General features: G+C 53.5%; 1 protein-coding gene across 2 annotated transcripts in view; it reads left to right on the top strand.

Moving 5' to 3' along the window:
- Nucleotides 1-1,031: 1,031 nt before the first annotated feature.
- SCUBE3 (signal peptide, CUB domain and EGF like domain containing 3) overlaps nucleotides 1,032-22,900 on the top strand; it is a 32,913-nt gene continuing 11,044 nt past the window's right edge. Inside the window, exons 1-6 of one of the 2 annotated variants that reach the window (XM_044917444.1) lie at nucleotides 1,032-1,116; nucleotides 13,807-13,929; nucleotides 15,650-15,775; nucleotides 18,191-18,325; nucleotides 18,681-18,803; nucleotides 18,979-19,095. In XM_044917444.1, the coding sequence (XP_044773379.1) occupies nucleotides 1,032-1,116; nucleotides 13,807-13,929; nucleotides 15,650-15,775; nucleotides 18,191-18,325; nucleotides 18,681-18,803; nucleotides 18,979-19,095 (709 nt within the window). Of the gene's footprint in view, nucleotides 1,117-13,806; nucleotides 13,930-15,649; nucleotides 15,776-18,190; nucleotides 18,326-18,677; nucleotides 18,804-18,978; nucleotides 19,096-22,900 lie in introns of both variants that reach the window. The other variant, XM_044917443.1, reaches the window with a different exon arrangement.

Genomic DNA, 22,900 nt, shown 5'->3' with positions numbered 1-22,900 from the left:
TGTGTCGGGCGGGCGTGCCGGAGTGCCCGTGCGATCCCGTCCGCCCCAGCCTCCCCGACACCCCGAGCTCTCTTTGTCTCCTCGTGGAGGTGTGCGTGCAAACCTGCGTTGCACGGCCCTCATCTCGTGCGAGCGCCGGGGCGCACCCTAGCTCCCCCACTCTTCCCGCCGGGAGAGAGAAGGAGCCGGAGCCCGGTGCTGTTTGGTCTGGAGCCGAGCGGGGCTTGCATTGATCCATTGATTGTGCGCGGTCTGCGCCTGACCTCCCTGCTCCCGGGGAAGCCGTCTCCATGGAGACCGGGCCCGCTCCCCCCACCGCCGGATTGTAAATTCCTGCAGGCAGCGGCCCGGCAGCCTGGGGAGGGGGCCGCCGCGCCCGGGGGCGCAGGGGGAGCGGCCGCCGCGCCGAGGCCCCATTTGAAAGAAAAAAGGGCACGAAAAAGGAGGTGGTGGAGGAGGAGGGGGAGGAGGAAGAAAACGAAAAGGAGCGAGGAGAGGAGGAGAAAGAGGAGGAGGAGGAGAAAGGCGAAGAAAAAGAGACGGAGCCTGAGAGACGGAGAAGGAGCAAGAGAGGAAGAAAGAGAGGCAGAAAGGGCGTGTTTCTGGCGCTGCGTTTCCCCTCCCCTTTCTCAGGTCCCTCGCTCGGGCTCTGCGCGCTCTCCCGCGGCAGCTCTCTCCGGGCGAAGCTGGGAATTGGGTGGGATTATACGGAGCGGCCCCGCCGCCGCCGCCGCTAGCAGAGCCGGGCTCCGAGAGGGCGGGGGTTCCCCTCCGTCATTGGCGCCGGGCGCCCCCAGCCTCGTCGCGCTCTCCGCCTCGCTCTCCCCGGCGTCGGGCCGGGAGAAGCCGGCAGCATCGCGAGCCTCTCGCCGAGGGCGCCGCGGTCCGCGCCCCGCGCCCGCAGCCCCCGGCCCGGCCCGGGCGGGGCGCCCCCTCCCCTCCCCCCTCCGGCGCGCGGGGCCCCGGCCGGCTTCCGCCGTCCCGGGGCTGCGAGACCGGCCCCGGCCGCCCGGCCGCCGGTGGCTCCAGCCATGGGCTCGGGGCGCGTGCCCGGGCTCTGCCTGCTCGTCCTGCTGGTCCACGCCCGCGCCGCCCAGCACAGCAAAGCCGCGCAAGGTAAGGAAGGAGGGGCGCACGGCGGCGGGGACTGCGGGGGCCCGAGGGCGGGGGGGGGCGCGATTTCCGAGGGGCAGGGCAGGTGCTGGGAAGCGTGCCGCTGTCAGAACCCAGCACCGTGCACCCGCACTCCGGCCGGGGGACCTGACCTCACTCTGGGCGCTGCGTCCCGGGCAAAAGGCTGGAGGAGCCAGGAGCGACACGGAGGAGTGAGAAGTTTGGGGGGCCCTAGGCAGAAGTCGCCACGCACCTCAGAATTCTGCCCGACTTCGTTGCCACCCCAGCATCTTCGAAAGACTTCTTGTCCTCCAAAAGTACGAGAGAGGATCTTCTCTTCTCTCAGACATTGCCAGAAACTTAAGCTGTGGCCTGGAGAGACGGAGAGAATGAAACTTTTCAGCCACGCCATGTATTTCTTCCCCTCACCCCCAACCCTCATGCAAAGTCAGACAAAATTTCCAAGTTGTTGTCTTATCAGTAGAAAAATGTTAAAGAAAAATAGGATCTTTTCTGGAAAGACCAGCTCGTCTCTCACTGGATGGTAGGGGGCTGAAGAAGAGAAGAAAATTTCTGACTGGCTCCCAGCAAGAATGTCGCTTTCTGCCTCTTTGGGGGGAAATCTCTTTCGTCTTGCATGGCTTTCATTTCTTATCATAATATTTATTTATTAAGGCCTCGGGTTTCCAATTCCATTTAAATCCAGGTCAGAATTGCATTAAAATAACAAAGTAAAATTCCAGGCTGGGGAGCTCTGACAGATCCCTCTAGGAATTAAAGGGAGAGAGACAGGGAGGCCCTCCGGCCCCCATCCCTGACCCCAGGCTCATTGCTTGGCCAGTCCCAAGGCTTTGCTGGCAGAAACCAGGCTGGTGGGCTACAGTTCTCTTGGGGACAGCCTCCCCTCCCCCTTGACCTCTTGCTGCACCCTTCCCCCCATCATGTCCTCACCCAGGAAGAGATTTATATGGACAAAAAGAAAATTCCTCCTAGCAAGGCTTTGCCGAGGAGGATATGATTCTGCCTATTGTCCCAGGGGCTCCTGAAGCCAAGCTGGGGTGTGGAAGTGGCTGAGCCAGAAGGGAAAGTTGAACTTGGGAGTTGGGGAAGCCTGAGTCTCTGGCAGTCAGGTCGCCCTGTCCTGGAGCCTGAGCGCCTGGCTCTTAAGCTGCTTTTGTGTGCTGGATGGGCTCCCACTCTGGTAAAAGGGAGGTGCTATATCAACGCCAGTCTCTTCTCCCAAACGCTGCCTCTTCAACTACCTCCTTCTTCCTCCAACCTGTCCTTTAGCAGAGCCCAAGTACTGGAGATCCGCAGCTGTCACATACCAGACCCCACCCCCACCCCCTTCCAACCCCAAACTGCCTCTTCTCCAGTCCTGGTTCCAGACAGCCCACTACCACTGCCACCCCCAGCCTGGGAGCAGCCCCTCTCCCACTGTGGATTTGCTTGTGTTTTCATAAACAAAGCTGGCTTTTGTAGTGTGTGCTGACTTACTCATAACATGGAATTAGCTAGGGAGTTTAGTCTGAAGGAAGGAACAGATTTCATTCAGTAATCTAGAGACAAGATAAGGGCCTCTTTCAAGTTGGAGCCAGTGTCTGTAGTGGCCTAGTGAGACTGGGGGCTGGGGGCAAAAGGGGGAGCAAACAGTATATTCAGGGGATTCCCAGGGCTGATGGAGACTCCTAGAAGGGACAGGTGCCAGCGGGGGATCAGCTCATCCTTCAGGGATGGAAGGATTCAAAATCCCTCCAAGGTGTTCTGGGGCTCCCTCTTTCATCAGACACCCTGCTGGGTGCTGTTGGGGGGGTGCAGCTAGATTGGAGGCCCCCTGCCCTCAAGGAACTTACATCCTCATAGTTTTGTTCACTACTTATATTCAGGCCACTGTCACTCGCTCTGACTGGGCCGCAGTTAGCTGTGCTTCTTCCTTCCTTCTGATCCCTGAGTCTAGCCTGGCATGGACTCGAAGCCTGTCATTTCAGCTACCTTTGACGCTGCTGTTCAGGAACTGTATCAACCTGGTCTGCCAGAGATTGCCTAACGACAGGTCTGTTGGGCTAGAGGGATGTCTCTGGACCCAAATCTGCAGGCCAATGCCCTGGGAAGGACAAGCACTGAACCGGGCAGGGCAGCCTTACCCCTAGATGGAGTGCTGTGGCCATCCCTCGCTCCCAGACATATCTCCTGGGTATCACCAGGGCCAGCAGGTGTGTCTTCAATGCCACGTGCTTATAATCGAAGCTCTAGTGGGTCTCTTTAAACTGCAAAGACTCTTGGCAAATATCTTGCGCAGTTACTATACCTCTGGGTATAGTGGGTGTGTGTGTGTGTGTGTGTGTGTGTGTATAGTACAGTTACCATACTTCAGTGCCTTTTCTCCAGAAAGTCCATCCCCCCCCCCCCCCCCGGCCCAAGAACCAAAGTGGAAAGGGATAGGGAGGCGGGGAAGGACAAGGAAGGGAGCCCTGAGTGTGCAGGTGAGTGTGTGTGTGTGTGTGAGAGGGAAAGAGAAAGAAAAAGAGAGAGGTTCCCCGCCATCACCCACAGGTGATATAGCTGGGTGTCTGTGTCTCTTGTGACTCGGTTATTAAGCCTGGATACGAACATTTTCGTGTCTTTGAGAACTGTGTGGATGAGTGCGTGGGTAAGCTCGTGTGACTGGGAGTGAGTGAGCATGAGGGTACATGGTTTTGAGTGTTTTTCAAGTGCCTGACTGTGTATTTTAAAGTAGACAGACTGGATAACCAAGATAATTGTTAACTTAAAAGCATTAATTTGCTTTGCTTTTTTGGGGGGGGGGGTGTGCAGCAGTGGTTAAAAAGACCTAATCCTTGCTTAGGGTTCAGGTTACAGCTGAATTGGTCTCCTGGCCTCCCAGGGAAAACTTGTCCCCAGGGCGGGCTCAGGGAGAGTCAGCCTGGCCGTTTAGTTTACCTGGTTGTTTTCTCTTCTCATTAGGGATAAAATGTTGATAAAGTCGTGTATTTAGAGTTTCCAAGTAACACCATCCCTGGGACTGAGAGCGTTCATCTGGTGGCAAACAGTGTCTCTCTGTCTCCGCGCGTCTCTCCGGGTCTCTGTCTGGGTGTATGTGTGTCTCTCTCTTTCTTTCCCCCACCCCTCTTCCTCTTTAATGTGGCTATTTCCTCTCCTCCCCGCTTCCCTGGGCTCCTGTGGCCAGCTCTTACAGTGAGGGGACTGTTCCTCCTAGCCCCTCCCTCCAAAATATGAAATGAAAACCATAACCATGTCAGCGGGTGAGGGTGGCCCCGTGGGCAGCCGGCTATTGCCCGTGCCCCATCCAGGCCACACTGGAGAAAGAGAGAGAGTCAGTCCCCACTCTTGGAGCCTGATCTTCAATCAGTTGCTTCTAAGCCTGTCTCCCCCCCCCCCACCCCGCTCCATTTTTCCAGAAGGGTGGAGAAGGGGGATGGACTGCTTAGAAATTCCTCAGGAATCCCTTTGACCTCTCTTCTCTCAGTGACATGTCCCCTGGGGAGGTGGGGAAAGCCTGGGGCCCGGGGAGCACTTCTCCACTTCTTACCCCTCATCTCCTTGAGTCTCTACAGAGTGGAATGTGAGAGAGGGGAGCGGAAGACACCGAGGCCAGAATTACCACAGGCAGAGAAAGAAGAAAGTTATCAGCCACCCCTAAATGAGATTGTTTTCTGAAACCTTCAGGAATCTGAGAGCATGAGAACCGGTTTGAGATGTGAGCGGCCGGGACCTGTTGTAAAAGGAGCCTGCCCTGGGTGTGAGTTTGGGAATGCGAGGTGTGCATTCACTGGGGCGTGCGAGCGTGCGTGTGCATGATTCAGGGTGTGTGTGTGTGTGTGTGTGTGTGTGTGTATCCCCCTGTGCATGCGTGCGCAGTGCTCCGGTGAGAGGAAAAGGGAAGCGGGGCAATGTGCGTTTTGTTTTCATTGGAGAAGTCAAGAAGTGGAATGGCTTGGTCCAGTGCCTTGGATTGAGGGTGGGGGAAGGGAACGGGTAGTTTCAGACCCTCTTGCGAAGATGGAGGTGGAGGAGCTTGCTGCCTGAACTCCCCCCAGTCCCTGCCCCCAGCTCTGGTCCCCGCGTGTCAGGGTGTGGGCCTCCCTTGACGTCCTGTACCCCTAGCACATGACCACTTCTAAGAAAGAGTCCCTGTCAGGGCTGGAAACTGCAGAGCTGCTCTGAGGCTGGCAGTGCCCGCAAGAGGCCCAGGCCTGGGGACAGCTTCTTCGGGCTCAGTTATAAGACAGCAGTCTGGAAACAGAGGGACGCCTGGGCCTTGGCGGGGAGAAGTGATACAATGGCTAACTCAGGGATGTCTGAGGGGTAGAGGAGACAGGCACCTGGGCGAAGAGGGGACACAGGCCCTCCCCCCGCATTGGCCCCTCTGTCACCAGACTGGCCACTTTCCTCCCATGCCCCCTTACTGCCAGCTCCAAATGGCATGTGGTGGGGCGGTTGGTGCCAGTGGGTTGGTAGACGCGGAGCCTGAGTTTTGGGGCCTTTGAGGAAATCACTGAAATTCCCTTCCTCACTTGTAAAATGGACTAGAGTATCAGGAGGGTCCCTCTCAGCTCTGAGATTCTGCACATCTCAACTAAATCCTTCCTGCTGGAAGGCAGAAAACACTATAGCAAGCCTTGGTCCTGCCCCCAGGCCTCTTTGGGCCTTCCCGCCTAACACTCAGGCCCTCTTCTTCCTGGGCCCTCCTCTACTACTCCCTGCCCGAGTCTGTCACTTGGCTACTCCTCCTTTCTTCCCCCACCCCAGTTTCCTGGGGCCCCAAGTACCCGATTGTTCTGCATCCTTAAGTAGAGTCTTTCCCCCTGGAAAGAGCCCCTACAAAACAAGTGTGTGTTTCTGTGCATGCATGTGTGTGTGAATGTGTGTGTATCCAGCAACTTTGGGTAAGGAAGCTGCGATGGTTGTGTTCTAGGAATTGAACACTATCTGGGCAGGGACCCGAGGCCCCAGTCCCTGGTCGTACATGGTATATTCTCAGCTCCAAGACTGGCCCTCTGTATTCTGCTCCAGCAGAAACATCTCCCCCTTTCAGACCAAGGCACTGTTTTGTAGTTGCTATTGGGTTTGGCCACAGAGGTGAAGAGGTGACACCTGAATAGGGCGCTATGGCCCTCACTCTTACCTATGGTTTCCCTGTGGCTGTACCCGTAGCCCTAGAGAGCTGTGGGGTTTGGATTTCGGAGCTCCAGGCCAGGGGCTGTCCACTTCTGGTCCCTGATGGCACCAAGCTGAGGAGAGACCTGGGCAGGAGCTGCTGGGCTGGAGGGAAGATCCAGAATAAGGAAAGAGATCTAAGGAATCCCTGGGTGAGGGTGGAGGGTTAGGGTATGTGGGCATGGAGTGGGGGGGGATTCTGGAAGAAAGGGGGAGCTTAAAGGATAGACCCTGGGGAGCAAGTTTACAGAGAGGACGTTTTTACAAGTTTCTAATTATATTTATTTGGAGTTTTCCTCTGGCGGTTTGAAGCTGTTAACAGCAGGAACCTGTATCCCGGTGTTTGTTTTTGTTTCTAACCAGCTGCTTGGCCCAGCATAGTGAATCCGAGTTGGAGACACCTGCCCACCCCGTCCTCGCTGCAGCTCTGTCTGCACCCACCATGGCGCACTGCCCTCCTTCCCTGCCCGCCACTCAGCCTTGCCCTCCTTCCAGCCACCCCCATGCGCAAAGCCTCAGAGCATCCGCATTCCTGCTCTGGCTCTCCGACCAGGAATATCCACCTGTCAGTTCCAGGCCATTCCATGGTTATGTATCCGTGCTGAGTTGGGGTCAGGGGAGGCACGACAATGACTAAGGCAGGGATTCCTCCCCCGGGGTGTTTCTGGATAGTGTGTAGTGAGCAAGCACTGGACTAGGAGTCAGAAGACCCGGGGTCTGGCTCTGTACAAGCTGTTCGCACTTGCCCTCTCTGGGCTGGTTCCCCATCTACGTAGTGAGAGGGCCATTTGAGGCCCATGTGAAATAGCCTGGGTGAAAGCTCCGCACACGTAATTATGCACCATCTGACACCATCGTTGTTCATGCTGTCATTTTCTCCATCTGTGTAAAGAGATAAGACAGATAATCATGAAGCTGGAACCTGCCTTGGCCCACTGCCTGCCTCCCTGCCCCTCTCTCTCCAGCGTTTTGTTCTTTCCTCCCTACCCGAGGATCCCCTACCTACCCATCCTCTAAAGGCCTCTGACTCAGGGTTGGTTTCATCCACATTGAAAAGGAGAAAATTCTTGTCCATTTGTGGTACCTTCAAATGAGCAAGGAGCTGGTTTAGGGATAAGGTGGTAGGACTTAGAGAAACTCATCAAGGCCTCTTGATGGGTGACAAAGCTCTCAGGTTCAGCCCTGCTCCCCTCCGAGCTCTGAGCACCAACTGCTTTTCCTGGCTCTTCAGTCAAGCAGGCTCAGCTATATAAGAAAAAGGGTCCTTTTTCTGAAAAGAAGAAAGTGCTCTGTCTCCTCTCCTTGGGGTCTTCTGTGCAGTTTCCTGGACTCTGTCCAGGCCTTCCTTACCCCTGCCTATGCTTTGTCCAGGCCGAGGATGGGCCCAGGCTCCAGCTGAGGTCACAGAGTCTCAGCCCGGGATTTCAGGTTGGGAAGATAGCCTGAGAAGCCCAAGCTGGGATGCCAGGCTCAGCCAGTTACCCTAGTTGCCCTTTTCATCTAGAGGGAGAACACATGCACACATATACAGGTCAGGGTCTCATGGCCGAAGCCCGGGCTGGTTCTACTTTGGGTGTTACTTACATGTGGGAGGCAACATGGAGGAAAGGATAAGAGAACTTACCAGGAGCAGCAATGGTGTGCTAGTCTCAGGTGGACCCTGGTGCCCCATCATCAAGTGCTACTTAGCACTGAGGCTGGGGAACATTTATTGGACAAGGATACTCCTAAGAGATGCCTGAGCAGCTCCAGATAATATCTGAAGACCCCGAGAGCCTATGGGTCCTGTAGGATTCCCTACAAATCCTACCCTGGATTCATTGTTCCCAGTCTCTTCTGGCCTCTGCATCACCAAATGGATGCACTTAAGTGGGTCTCTTACTTTCTCTGAGTTTCCTATCCCCCTACCCTTAACTTAAGACTAAATTTTCTAGGATTGCCCTCCCCCTAGAACAACTGTGGGGTCACAGGAAAATAAAAAGTTTTTCCTTGTGGTAACATAGAACTGGGAAGATGACACAAATATGGACCTCATCTATTCACCCACCAACCCCTCCATCCATCCGTCCGTCCATCCACCCATCTGAGTAAATGTTTTACGAATATTTACTAAGTGCCTTCAGTATATAGGTCTGTCTTGTTCACTGCTGGATGCCCAGCTCCTAGCACAGTGTTTGGCATGTTGCAAATGCTTAGTAACTCTCTGTTGAATGGCTAAATGCATATGATCAGCTCCCAGCTGCCATGTGGATTTCAAAGATTCAGAAGCCATAGCCTCAGGGAGGCTTCTGGAGGAAGATCTTGCACATGAACTAGAAGTTAAATAATGGTACAAAGCAGCACGTAAGAGGCATCATAAGACAGTGATTGGTTAGGCAATCAGACAGCCTGCACTCAGCCCAATCACCTGAGGCTAACCTGGCTTGGGCAGGAAGGATGTCACGGTCATGCAGGCCCATTAGGCTACCAGGCAGGCTGCTTTGGACCTCCTCACTGGGCCCAGCGAATCTGCTGCTGTGAGTGATAGGGTAACTACTGTGGTAATGTAAAGGGGGGTGGGGTGGACTCTCCCTAGGGGTGTCTGCTTATCTGCAGCCTGCATTCTGCTCATTTCCATTTGTTGTTACTCCTGAGCTGGACCTGGGCAAAATTTTGAAGCAGATGGAAGTGTTTCCTTCGGGGTCCTCCTGCTTCCCTTTTGGGGTACTTCCCCATCCTCAGAAGGGAATCTTAGGACTGCCCATGGCCAAACAATCCACCCTTTCTGGTCCGGTCTGCCCTCTCACCCTCTAAATGCCACCCCCACATCCCACCCTCCCTCCCTACATTGAGCAGAGTTTGTGGAGCGCTCTGCTAGGTGCAGAAGCAAATCCAGCAGAAATGTCAGATGGCACTGGGAAAGCTGCTGCAGTTACAGACCCATGCATTCATGCCAGGGGAGGGTAAGGCAAGGAGGTCTTGACTCATCTGGGGTATCTCTGCAGCTGCCACTCTCCCTAAGTTCAGCTTTTGATCCAGCCCCGCACCTGGGGTGGGGGTAAAGGCACAAAAGGAGAGCCCTCACAAGGGATCGTGGAGGGCTGCTTTTTGGTTCCCAACTGGCCCGTCACCCACTTCACCCTCCTCTTTGGGCAGTTCCAAGCATGGGCAGAGAAAGCGGTGTCTCCCCAACATTCCCTGTACCATCACAAGCTCTCCTGGTGCTGCACTGGCCCTACACCAGGCCTGAAATGGGGCTTTGGTAAGAGGAAGGAGGAGCAGAAAGGGGGTTCAGAAACAATACTGGGGAGAAAGTTGGAGAGAAGGAACAAAAATAGCAGACCTTTCTGAGCACTTACTATATGCCCGCATTGCAGTGCTAAGTACTTGACAAGTATTAACTCATTTGATGCACACGGCAGCCCCATGAGGAGGTGCTATTATTCTGAGACGCAGTTACAGAGGAGGGAACAGGTCAGTTCAGAAGCTGGCCCAGGACCATAAAGACATAGGTGGGGTTGGCATTTACACTGACACGGTATCACTCCAGAATCCCTTTTCTCAAACACTCTGTCATCTTGCTGCCCCCAGTGTCTTCCCAGCTTGGGCAAATGGTCTATTCATATTATCTGAGATGGTAAAGGAAGATAGACAGCAGCCCAGCCCAGCCTCACCCTAGAGATCCTGATGCAGCTGGTGTAGGAGAGTGCCTAGACAACCACATTTTTAAAAAGGCCCCCAGGGAATCCCAGTGTGCAACCAGGGTTGAGAACCACCGGTCTAGACCAATCCATGTCCAACTAGCGTCAACTTGTTTGTCAGGCCAGTAGTAAATACTTGCTCCCTGAGAGCTATGATGAGACTGTGCCTATGGGTATCGAAGGGATCCCTGCATGGACAAATCGTGGGTGGGCAGATGTGGTGGAAGGGAGCTCTGAAAGAATGAACTGGCAAAAGGAGGAGACACAGGATATAATGGGGGGCCCTATTTCAGAGCTTTGTTTTGTTTGTTTGTTTGTTTTTAGAGGGGGGAGGGGCAGAGGAAGAGGGAGAGAGAATCTCAAGCAGGCCCAGGGCTCAATCTCACGACCCTGAGATCACCTGAGCCGAAACCAAGAGTCAGGCGCCCAACCGACTGAGCCACCCAGGCACCCCTCAGAGCTCTGCTTTAGGCCTGAACTGCTTCAAAAGATTCCAGTCAAATGGTTGAAAGGTCCTGTCCTCAATGAGTGACTAGCCAAGTGAGGGAAGCTGAATATGCCACACAAGAGGGCTTGACAGCATTAGTAGAAGGACTCAGCAATGGCAGCAAGTGAGTGGAGGCAGGCTGAATCCCCTGGGACCAGGAACTCTTTAGGAATGGGGCTTAGCAGGAAGAGCTTTGGGGAAGACAATTTTGAACCAGATTGGGGAAGCCGGGAACAGTGTGGTTAGAGAAAAGAGGACTGCATCTCAAATGTGAAGAATGAGATGTATGTGAATGCTTGGACAAGGGCAGAATGCTTAGACGTTGTAGAGGGAGGAGCTGAGAGATCAAAGTCTTCCAGGGCAGAGACTCTTGGCTGGAGAGGGATAAGCACCGTGAGTAGGGCGATGAGGGAGTGGGTAGGATGGTGGGAAGAGCCCAGCTGCTGGAAGGGTCTACAGGCTCTGCCGGGAAGCCTGGGTTTGCTGCCATCAGCATCAGGGGCACTCTGGTCCTAGTGAGCACTGAACTGGAGGCAAAGCAAAGAACTGAGAGCCCAGATAGCCCGGTGCAGACTCCAGCAAATCACCCAATGATTCGGAGACAGGCATGTCCCTCTGAAATGGGCCTAGAGGAAGGGCTTCCCAGTGGGTTTCTAAATTGCCCGGCTGGCTGCGGGGGAAGAGATGGTGAGAGACAGAAGAGAGCTCAAAGCAGGATGGACAGAATGATCATTAGTCACTGGGATTGTCCAATGTCCCAGGCCAGCCTCGAAGACTCACAAGGGCATGTATAAATGTGGGGACAGAGAATAGGACTTGGATCTCTGGGTGCCTTGTCTTTCTTCATGTGTTCAATCACACTTGAAATTTCCTCTTTCTTCTTCTGACGGTCAAATGCTGATCCAGTCTCCAAAACTCAACTTGATTCCCACTGCTCAGGAAGTTTTTTGGTCCACCCAGGCCTAGGCGTATCCCTTATTAACTCTGAGAGCAGTGCTCCAATAGAACTTCCTGTGGTATTGGAAGTGCTATCCATTGGTGGTGGCCATTAGCCACATATGGCCATTGACTGAATTTTAAGTTAATTTAAATAGCCATATGTGCTTCATGGCTACCTCATAGACAGCACAGTCCTAGAGCATTTGTTGTCTGAACCAGCTTCCGTACTATTTCCCAGATATTTTATTAGGAACTTTACACAGATTATCTTATCAACTGTTCACAGACTCTCATGAGGAGGTATTATCCCCATTTTAAAGAGGAAGAAATAAGAGAATCAGAAAATCTTCCCTAGAGAGGTAGAGCTGGATTTGAATCTGGGACTGACTGGTTTCAGAGCTTAGGCTCTTTTTATGAGAGTATATTTCTTCGTTGGACCTACTGATACTCCACACAGCCTCTTACTATCTACTCTCTACTACCCTTCTTGCCCTCCACTAGTCTTCATGCCCCCTTCTCTGTTCTTTCATTTGGGAATGAGTTCCCAGGGTGGGCCAGCAGGCAGAGACACCATGACCGCCGAGCCTGAGGGAGGTGGAGAGTAAGTGTGAGTTACAGCAGTTGGAATCACCGGGCGTGGCGGATGGCTGCAGAGGAGTCCAAGAGAGTTGGAAGGTAGAGCACAGAGCTAAATGGAAGTCCAGAAGATTTGAGGCAGGATGTTTGGGGGCACTCTTCCAAATTTCAGTTCTCTTCTTTGCCCCAGGAAGCCTCAGTCCTGCCCCCAAAGTACTTCTTGAAATATGAAAGCAGAGGACAATTAACTGTTTCAAGCTAGGACTCCTGGGTATTGATAAATTGGAGTGATTACTGGTCCACTTGTTCATTCACATTCTGTAAAAATATATATCAAGCACCTTAAGGATTTGGATTCTGTAGCTTGGCGATAGGGCCTGAGAATCTGCATTTTAACCAAAGCCAGGCCACGCTATAGTCCACTTTTTTTTTTTTTTTTACAGTCCACTGTCTTGATTGCAAATCCCATTTCTTTATTTGCAGGTGGCTACCTCTACACTTGGGTTCCCCAGTTCACAGCTAGAAGTAGTCTCTTCCGCCTCTGATCTTCTTTTTCACAGAGATTCTCAAGCCTGGCTGCATGTTAGACTCCCCTGGGGAGCTTTCGAAAAATACTACGGGCTCATTGCCCAGGACCACTGGGGATGGCGCTGGGCATCTCCTAGGGGAGTTAACTCTGATGTTGTGTAGCCAGGGCTGAGGACCCTCTCACCTTATGTCTAATGTCTCTGTAGCGCTCAACCACACCCTGCCTCATGTTACTTACTTGTCTCTCCTTCTGGCTGGGCCAAGTTACCTTGGGGCCTCCACAGCCTTCAGCATAGTACCTTTCACAAATACACCCTGTAAAACATTTTCAACTGAATGCAACATGTTGCCATATTTTAGCTCTGCTTTATGCGCACCGTAACGTTGCCCCAGAAGTTGGAATCTTTTGCCCAAAGATGGTAAATGGTTTTCTTTGCTCTGTCCTTTCAGAACCATCCTCTTTTTTGCTAGATCTTGGGTGGCCTCTTCCTTCAGCATAGCTCTGTTAGGAGCACCTCGTGTCAGAGTGAGGGCCAGGAAGGAGAGGAGTACCTTGGGTTAGATGGGACAGTTCAGGGTGGCGGGCTGGACAAGCTGGAGTTAGCTGGAGAGCCACAAGTGCCCCACTGATCAGGCTTCAGGTTGCTGGTACCAGCCCCTGCCCGGTCCTAGTCCCTCTGCTGTTGACAGCACAGGGGCCGAGGGAAATCTTCCAGGATGGAACTTCTTTCCTCTAAAGGTTCTTGGTGCCATGGTGGGCAAGTGGGAGCAGGCCTGGTCTCAAGCAGAACTGAGGCAGATGAGGATTTTTCTGGTGCCCTGTCTTCTCCCTTTCTTCCTCCTTCCATTACTGAGGGCCACTGGGCCCTGCCACTTTCCCAGAGGCCACTGTCCCCATGCCCCTCCCCCCTCCCCCCCCCCCCCCAGCCTCAAGCCTGCTCCTAAGAGAGGTAAACTAATTCACACTAAGTTGAATATTTCTAATCAAGGTAAGTGTGCTACTCAGTCCAAGGGTTTTTGTTTGTTTTTAAATCAAAGAGGAGTGTTTCAAATGATGGAATTTTAGCTGTCATTATGGATTAAGTATTTCTGAGGAGAGTGGGGTGCTTTTTGAATTCCTGAAATTACAGAAGGTAATTTCGACCCACTCTGAAATCAGAAGGGTGTTGGAAGAGCACCTGCTCTTGGAGGGGTCACTATCTCTATTTTAGAGGAGAGGGGATTTTGCCCTTGGGGAACCACCTTCAGGACACCCCTTGGAATGCACTGACAGAGGGTCTCACATGCCCCCTCTGCCCCTGCCAGATGTGGATGAATGTGTGGAGGGGACTGACAACTGCCACATCGATGCGATCTGCCAGAACACCCCACGGTCATACAAGTGCATCTGCAAGTCTGGCTACACAGGGGACGGTAAACACTGCAAAGGTGAGGCTGGGAGGGCGCCCGAGAGGGGGAATCAGTGCCACTGCCCTCAGCCACACTGCACATGACAGTAAGGCCTGCAATCCCTGCGGGCTCGGGGAGGGCGTTGGGAGGGGTGGCTATTTTTTCCCCCGGGAGGGCACCATAGAGGCTAGATGAAGCCCTGGTGGGAATAGTTCACAGCCTCCCAGCTTGGCTGGGCAGGGGATCAGAATCATGGGACTAAGGCCTGAGGTGCCCTGACATTGGAACCTCCATCTTTAGGCCCTTCTACCATTCCCACATAGGATGAGAACAGACAGTTTACCCCAGGGGAAATTCATACCATAAACAAACACATTCTACCCCTCTCATAATTAACCAGTGCAAATTAAAGCATGCTTGAGATGTTATTTTCAATGTATGACCTTCAGTGTTGGTAAGACTTTAGTGGACCAGGTACACTCATTAATTCTTGGTGACATTATAAACTGAAAAGTGATTTTGTCATACCTAGCAGGAATCTTAAAAGGTATTTTTATACCCTTTGACCCAGAAATTTTATTCTTAGGGACTTATTCAAGGGAAATTCAATGAAACAGAATAATATCCAGAAGATGTTCTTTATGCATTATTTATGATAGTAAAATAAATGGAAGGAATCCGACAATAAAGGGTGACTAAATTATGATATAACAACACAATGGAATATTCTGCAACCATGTACAGTGGTAATTAGAAAGACTGGGTGGAGGGCGCCGGGGTGGCTCAGATGGTTAAGCATCTGCCTTTGGCTCAGGTCATGATCCCAGACTCCTGGGATCGAGTCCTGCATCGGGCTCCCTGCTCGGCGGGGAGCCTGCTTCTCCCTCTGCCTCTCTCTCTCTCTCTCTCTCTGTCTCTTATGAATAAATAAATAAAATCTTTAAAAAAAAAAGACTGGGTGGAGACATATGAAAATGTTTATGACTTAAGTTTATTTTTATTTATTTATTTATTTTATGTTTTAGATTATTTATTTGACAGAGAGAGAGAGAGTGAGAGCAGGAACAAAAGCAGGGGGAGTGGGAGAGGCAGAAGCGGGCTTCCTGCAGAGCAGGGAGCCTGATGCAGGGTTCGATCCCATATTTTATTTATTTTATTTATTTATTTACTTACTTTTAGAGAGGGAGAGGGGGTGGGGGAGGGGCAGAGTGAGAGGGAAAGAGAATCCTAAGCAGGCTGCATGCTCAGTGTGGAGCCTGATGCAAGGCTCGATCTCACAACCCTGAGATCATGACCTGAGCCAAAATCAAGAGTCTGACACTTAACCAGCTGAGCCACCCAGGAGCCCCTATGACTTAAGTTTAGATGAAAATAGCAAAATGTGAGGCGCCTGGGTGGCTCAGTCGTTAAGAGTCTGCCTTCGGCTCAGGTCATGATCCCAGGGTCCTGGGATCGAGCCCCGCATTGGTCTCCCTGCTCGGCGGGGAGCCTGCTTCTCCCTCTCCCTCTCCCCCTGCTTGTGTTCCCTCTCTCGCTGCTTCCCTCTCTGTCAAATAAATAAATAAAATCTTTAAAAAAAAATAGTAAAATGCAAAATGGTTTGTAGGCTATGAAAGTAACTATGTAAACATACATACACAGAGAAGATAGATAGATATATACACATATATATATTTAAACCACCACAGGGCCGAGCCCAGGGGTAGACAGTGGGAGGCATGCTGGTGGGCCAGCTGCCTCAGATCTTCTTTGCCCACAGATGTGGATGAGTGCGAACGAGAAGATAATGCAGGTTGTGTGCACGACTGTGTCAACATCCCTGGCAATTACCGATGCACCTGCTATGATGGATTCCACCTGGCACATGACGGACACAACTGTCTGGGTGAGCAAAGGAGGGAGAGGAGGTGTGGGCAGAAGGGCTGTCTTGTGGGGAAGGAGGCATTTCCCACAAAGTTGAGAATAAGGTCAGCCTCCCCTTTGAGACTGGGCGCTGAGGATGAAATAACCCTGCTGCTGGATGAAAAACATCAGAGGAGATGCTGCTAGAAAGTGCTCCCAGGGCAAGGGCCAGAAGATGACAATAGTAGGTGTAGCCATAGGGAGCAGAGCATGGTGGGAAGGTCATTTGGCTCTACACTTCAATAAATGGGAGGAATGTTTGATGATGATAATGGTGGTGACAGTGGTGGGGCTCCCCTGGGTGCTGGGGAGCCTCTGACCCTTAAAGACTGGTTTTCTTCCAGCTTGTCCTGCAGTCTCCAGGCTCTCCCTCTCCTCACTTCTCAGGCCTCAATCTGACCTGATCCTTGACCCAGGAGCTGGGTCAGAGATAGGAGAATCTCTAGGCAACTCCACTCAACTTTGGTCTCATCATTTTGGAAAATTACTGGGACCATGTCAGATTCTTCCCCAAGTAGAAACACTGAAGCCCATAGCAGAAAAGGATTTGAAATGTGAAGCCAGGGGTCCTTTTCCAAATTCTTCCTCTCTGGTGTCAAAATAAAAGTAGGAGACTGGAAGATTAGAAGAGCAGGACAGGAAGAGAAGAGGAATGATGCCCAGAAAAGCAGCTAGGCTGCTTCCCCACATGACCAACCCGATGAATTATCTGAGGCTCCCTTAGTCTAGGAGAGCCTCCTTCCTACAGGGCTGCCTCTAGACCCAGTCACATCCCATCTTTGGACCAGGCTTATAGGTTTCTATTCCCAACCCAGGCCTCTACAGCCTGAGCCATGCTGGGCCCTTCCCCCCAGCCCTGGCCACCTCTTCTACCAGAGAAGGACCTCACTTCTCTTCTGCCCAGTCACCTGTGAGGGCCTCTTTGAGGACTCCTTCAGAAAGAGAAGCTATGACACTTTGACCAGGACAGTGAGTTTCCTGCAGGACGGGAAACATCAGCTTCTGAGTTCTTTGGCTGCCTTTGACCTTTCTAAGTCCCTGATTCTCACCAAGTCTTTCTTCCCTGCATTTTGGGGAGAACCAACCAGAGGGTAAGAGAATGAATAGGTATGGGAAGAGTCAGGGGGAGCAAAGGTCTACCAAACCCTACCCTTAGCGTTCGGGTTCAAAGTCTCAACTCTACCTTTGGCTTTTAGGGGAACCCTATGTCATCTATGCCCTGGGCCTCAGTTTCCCCACTGAGAATTGGAGGAAGGAACTTGGCTAAAGAGTAGCAAAGTCACAAGGTTGCACTAGAAGGGAGCAAATAGAAGGATGGACTGTAGGATGGGGCAACAGTGGAAAGACAAGGATGGGGAGAAGTCGGGTGCAGTGAGAGAAGGGGAGGGGACGGGCATAAGGAAAAGGAAAGTGTATCTCCTTGGCTTTACAACAGGTACCTCTCTCAGGCAGGAGCCTGCTGGATCCGTGCCCCTCTGCCCTTGGCCAGAAGGGGGAAAGGACAGGGTCTCAGGGCTCAGCAGAGAGGATGGGAAGAGAGGGGCAGATGAGGGCTTCAGGAACTCAAATTCTAGCTGCTCTGTTTGGACACCAATCTCCCGGATGCCTGCTGGGCCAAGGAAAACCGAGAAGGGCTAGGGACTTGGGAGGGCAGTAGGTAGCACAGAGATGGAATCAAGGCATTGAAGTGGGAGCCCCAGAATGAGCTTGGCCCTGAGACCTGGGGGTGGCGATTTGGGGTGGTAATTAGGGTGTGGCCTGGCAGCTCTCCTCCCACCCCTCCCCACCAAGCTACCAGACTGTTTTGTTAAACCAAAATAGGAGAAAGGCTAAGGACTATGGCAGCAAGCCCAGGCATAGGGGGAGGGGAGGAAGGATGGGGCCGTGGCCTGTCCACAGAAATGGTCCCTGCCCTGCAAGGAGTTGAGGCTTGCTGCCTTTACCCACGTCACCCCTCAGACCTAGCGCCATGGCCACAGCTCTCCCTACACTTGGAGCCAGCTCCAAGTTGTTGCATTCCCTGGCTGCAACCACTGCCCCAGCTCCTCTCCCTGACCAATCCCCATCCTTATTGTCATCTCTGTTCCCTCTTGCCCTGGCTCCTTTCGTGATTTCCTCTGCTCTCACACCCATTCCAACAAGTGAGGGAAAGGGAGGCAAGTCTTCACTTGAGAGAGGCAGGTGCCACTGTCCCCTTTCCACTGGCTTAGCTCCCCAGCTCTGCCCTCTTAGGGTGGCCTCTTCCAGAGCAGTAGAGCATTAGCTGATGAGTGAGCGAGAACTTTCTGGCCTGAGGCTGTGTGCTGCATTGGGGTGGGGAGGGCATGCTGAAGTCTCAGGGCACACTCTGGACCCTGGCCTGCACCCCATGGCCTCACCAACCACCCATCCTACACAGATGTGGACGAGTGTGCCGAGGGCAATGGTGGCTGTCAGCAGAGCTGCGTCAACATGATGGGCAGCTATGAGTGCCACTGCCGGGAGGGCTTCTTCCTCAGCGACAACCAGCACACCTGCATCCAGCGGCCAGAAGGTCAGCCCACGACCCGGGAGGGCCCAGCCCTGCACCCCAGGCTTCTCTCCACCTGCGGGGGAGTTTTCCCTCAAAACCCCCTGGGTCTCACCCTCTGTTCTCAACCCCACCGGCTCCTTCCTCTCTTGTCCCTCAACACAGTCACATCCTTAAGGGCTCCATGGACAGACAGTGTGTTGGAGCAAAATGTGGGGGAATTCATTTGGGGTTGGGATCAGTGTGGGATTGAGGTTACTATGGGGCAGCCTCAGTGGATTCTCTCCAATCTCCTAGGCCCCACTGTCCCCCTAGTTCCTCTTCCTCTAGGCATCCAGGCATACGGAGCACTCACCTCCCTCCTCTTCCCTTTTAGAAGGAATGAATTGTATGAACAAGAACCACGGCTGTGCTCACATCTGCCGGGAGACACCCAAAGGGGGTATTGCCTGTGAATGCCGCCCTGGCTTCGAGCTCACCAAGAACCAACGGGACTGTAAACGTGAGAGAACTGGGATGGCAGTGAGGGAGAAGCGCACAGGGACTGGGCAGCAAGACGTGGGAGGAAAAGGGAGCGTGGGAGAGGCAGCTAGAGCAGAGAGCCAGTCTCCGTGCTGTGGAGAACGCTGGGGCCCGGGGAGCAGCAAGCTGACAGGCCTCCCACCCTCTCTGCACAGTGACGTGCAACTACGGTAATGGTGGCTGCCAGCACACGTGCGATGACACAGAGCAGGGTCCCCGGTGCGGCTGCCATGTCAAGTTCGTGCTCCATACCGACGGGAAGACGTGCATCGGTGGGTGAGGCCCGTGAACGCGAGTCCGCCTGGGATGGGGCGAGGGTGGGAGTCGGGGCCCTGGAGAACCAGGGGCGAGGGGGAGAACCTGGGGCCCGGGTGCTGGGCGCAGAATGACCGGTGAGTGTACTGAAGAGCCAGACGACAAGGCCAGGGCTAGTGAGGGACAACCCTGAGAGCTTGCAGGCCTCACCCACTTCTCCTCCCCAGCCCGCTCGTTCTCCTGCCCCACCCCCGGGGGCCCTCGCCGTCCTCTTTATCCAGGATAAAGTGTTGCCAAAGTGGGAATAATTAGCAGAGGTGCTTGTTGACCAAGGCTGTGCTTGAGAGGGGGAGGAGAGCTGGGGCCACGTGGCTGACGGAGCCTGACCCGAGGCCCCGGGGGACTCGTGTGGTAAGATGGGAGCTGTCACAGCCCACCGTCCCTGCTCTGGAACTGGGGGGGGGGGGGGGGGACACACAGCGCCCTTTCCTGGAACAACCAGCCCTGAACTGACAAATGGGGTTTCCTGACTCCAGGTTTCTTCTTCCTCTCCGTCCTATGTACCCCTGCCCGCTCCCCTCCCCCGCGCCCGCACCCCCTCCTCTCTCCTCCACACCTCTGCCTGCAGCCCTCCACTGCCCCACCAGCTCCAGCCTTCCATCCCTCTTGCCCCGATTGGGGCCTTCTTAACACCTGGATCCCTTTTCCTGGATTCCTAGGCCTTACCTCACATACCGTCAGGTACCATAGCTGGGTTTAATTCCTTGATTCCTGAAGTTTAATTCCTCACCCCTTCTGTCTTTAGGACTTTTGTGAAGGCCAATTACTATGTGCTCACAGAGTACTGAGAAAGACGATGGGACAAGGCGTGCCCCTGGAGAAGTGGGAAATGAAAGGGAAGGGTTTGGGCAGGGAGAAAGGCTGTGTCTGGAGCCAGGCAGGGGCGAGCTTATTCTGTGGGCACGGGTATTTACGGATGCCAGTCATCTCATGCACTACAACATGCGGAGGACGAGGAAGCGTGAACACAGTTGCTCTTTGTATTCGTCAGAGACATGACATTCGGCTTAAGAACCAGACTCTCCCCATCTCTCCCCAGAGACCCCGCCCGTCTCTGCAGACAGCATTGCCCTAACCCCCAGACACAGGAACAGGGGAGCAAATGGTGCTCTTAAACGTGTCCTCTGAGTACCTGCTCGAGACCGGCACACACTCTCTCCCGCTACACGTTTCCCTCTGAACTAACCCTTTAAAGACCCTGGGACATTTTTAGGTCTTCATGTCACCTCCTGGCTGGTTTGTTCCAGCTCCTTTCATCTTTTTCCTCGTTAAGTCGAATTCTTCTGCTTCCTAAACCTCCCACCATCCCCTGGACACACTCACACATCCCCAGAGTCCTCCAAGAGAAACTGCATGCGGTCCTTAAAGAAAAGCTGCATGTATCAGGACAGAGCTCAGACCCATGAATGTGGGGCCAGGTCCCTCTCTGGTTGCCTTCTGTTCACATAGTCCTGGGCATGGCTGCTTTTGAAAATACCCCTAGTAAGCTTGAGCTCTTCTCTAATGCGAGACCCATTCTGTCTTCTGGACCATGGCTAAGCGAGGCAGAAGAGAGCAAATGAGGCAGCTCTAGGGTTCACAGTTATATTCATCCCGAGTTCCTCTCCCTCTTCTCCAATAGAACTTAGTTTGCCTTGCCCTAATCACATTTTTGTCCCCAGCCCTGGTAGGAGGAAACGTCATTGTTTGGGGCCGCCAGGACCTTCAAATTTAGTGGGGAGACAGAGAGGGCAGTAGAGTTTAGCCAAAAGGGTGGGCACCCTTTGGGTCTTGGCAGCGTGTAAAATTTGAGATTGCATCCCAGCTCTGCCTTTGGCATGCTGTGTGGTACTGGGACCATGACGGCCCCTCCCTGGGACTCTGTTTTCCATCAGTCATCTGGTGGGAGCCTGGCTTCTTTGAGGATAAGGCAGGACAAGGCTGGGGAGCTAAGTGTAGGAGTCTCAGGGCTCATCACTTGGGGTTAGTGGTTTGGGGCTACAGGGGTGGAGGAGGGAAGGGAGGGGACTGGGGCCCAGTGGGCCACAGTGGCTGCTGCCCAGCATCTAAACAGCTTTTTTACAATGTCAAACAGGGGAAAGGCGGCTAGAGCAGCACATCCCCCCTCAGGCCGTTTCTAATGGTAAATATGTCTGCTCTCTCCGCTTGCTCTCACTGGCTTGCTAGGGGAAGGGCTAACCCGCTGGGGCTCCCACTAACCGCATGCCCACTGGGCCCAGCCTGACTGGACTCCAGCCTACCAGCAGGGCTCCCCTGCAGCTTGGGTACTGGGCCCATTCGGTGACAGGACACCCGAGTCCCCAAGAGCTGGCCCAGGAGCCTTCATGTTGGTTTTGTCTTTTTTGTTCCTGTCCCTCTCCTCCTCTCCTTCCTCTCCTGCTCCCTCCTGCCACCTTCTCCCTCTCCCACCCTCTTAACACCTCACCCTTGCCCTGCCATCTGCCCCCTCCCTCTCTCTGCCTTCTACACAGCAAAAGACCCAGCAGCTCCAGCTCACCCATTGTGCCCATTAGGTGGCTGAGACAGGGATGGGATAGAGTTCGAGGCCATCCCCTCCGTGGGGCCGTGTCCTTGGGTTCTTACCCACACCAGCTCACAGCAGCATCACTCACCATTCTGTCCCACCGTAACGGGTACCAGCATGACACCTGAATTCAGACTGACCTGAGTTTGAATCCTGCCTCTGCCACTTCCTACCTGTACAACCTCCAGCAAGCTACTTTCTTCTCTGATCCTTGGTTTGCTCTTCTCTAGACAGGGAGACAGAGTTCTCCCTTAGGGTTGCTGAGAAAACTGAGACAGTGTGTGCGGAGCATCTAAGTGCCTGGCACAGAGCAAGCACAGATTAAACTGTGGCTTAATACCGTGACCCGAAGAGCAAAGGGTTGAGGCTCTGCCATCCTGCCACCCCAACCCTGGCCTGGCGAACGCTGCCCTGCACAGGAGGGCAGCTATGCCCGGCATCCTGGCCTGAACTGGATGGACGTTGTACCAGCTCTGCTGCTCCCCACCCTGGGTCCCTCCGAACCTACCTAGTCCTGGCGCAGGACCTCTGTTCTCTCCCCCTGCTCCAGGCCTTGGGGGACCTCTTCTTATACTAAGAGCACTCTTGGAGGGAATGGCTAGGTTTGGAGCCCGAATTCAAGGTTCCCTCCCAGTTCCTCCCATGGTCTTGGGGAATCACAGGAGACTGGGGGGGAGTGGTACATAGGAGATCCCACTGTGGCTGCTCCTAAACCTGGGCATTTGAGCAACCAGGGCATGACTGGGGACCCACAGGTAGCGTTGGGCTTCTTCTAGAACCCTTGCCTTGGTGGTCCCCTTGGTGACAAGGGTTGGGCCTGGGTTTTAGCAGTCAAAGATTCAAGAAAATGATAGTACTCTCGGCAGCTTTTCTCATTCAGTTCCCTTGATTCACAGAACCACTCTCCTTTCTTCCCTGGGAGAGGGCTTGGGATTTTGTCTCTCCAATGGGAGAACTCTAGCCTCCCCAGAGGATGGCCCATGCTTCCTCCAGAGTCCCTGGGTCAGGGCCTTGCACTATTTGAACTGATGGTTTTCCCCTGGGCTTACCTGACTCTCCTGAGCTGCAGTTTAAACTTGTTTATGTCCTGCTCTGAATTCAGAAAATAGGGAGAGTGACCCATCCATACTCCCCCTACTGTGACCCCCTCAGCAAAGAGAGAACTTACCAGTCAAGACGGGGCAAGAGAAGAGACTTAGCCTTGAGGTGCTCTGGCTCTCATCTACCTTCATATACCC

The sequence above is a fragment of the Neomonachus schauinslandi genome, chromosome 8 (genome assembly GCF_002201575.2).
Source record: "Neomonachus schauinslandi chromosome 8, ASM220157v2, whole genome shotgun sequence".
Classification (NCBI taxonomy): domain Eukaryota; kingdom Metazoa; phylum Chordata; class Mammalia; order Carnivora; family Phocidae; genus Neomonachus; species Neomonachus schauinslandi.
Note: the sequence above shows the minus strand (reverse complement) of the source record. Positions and strands in the feature narration are given on the sequence as shown.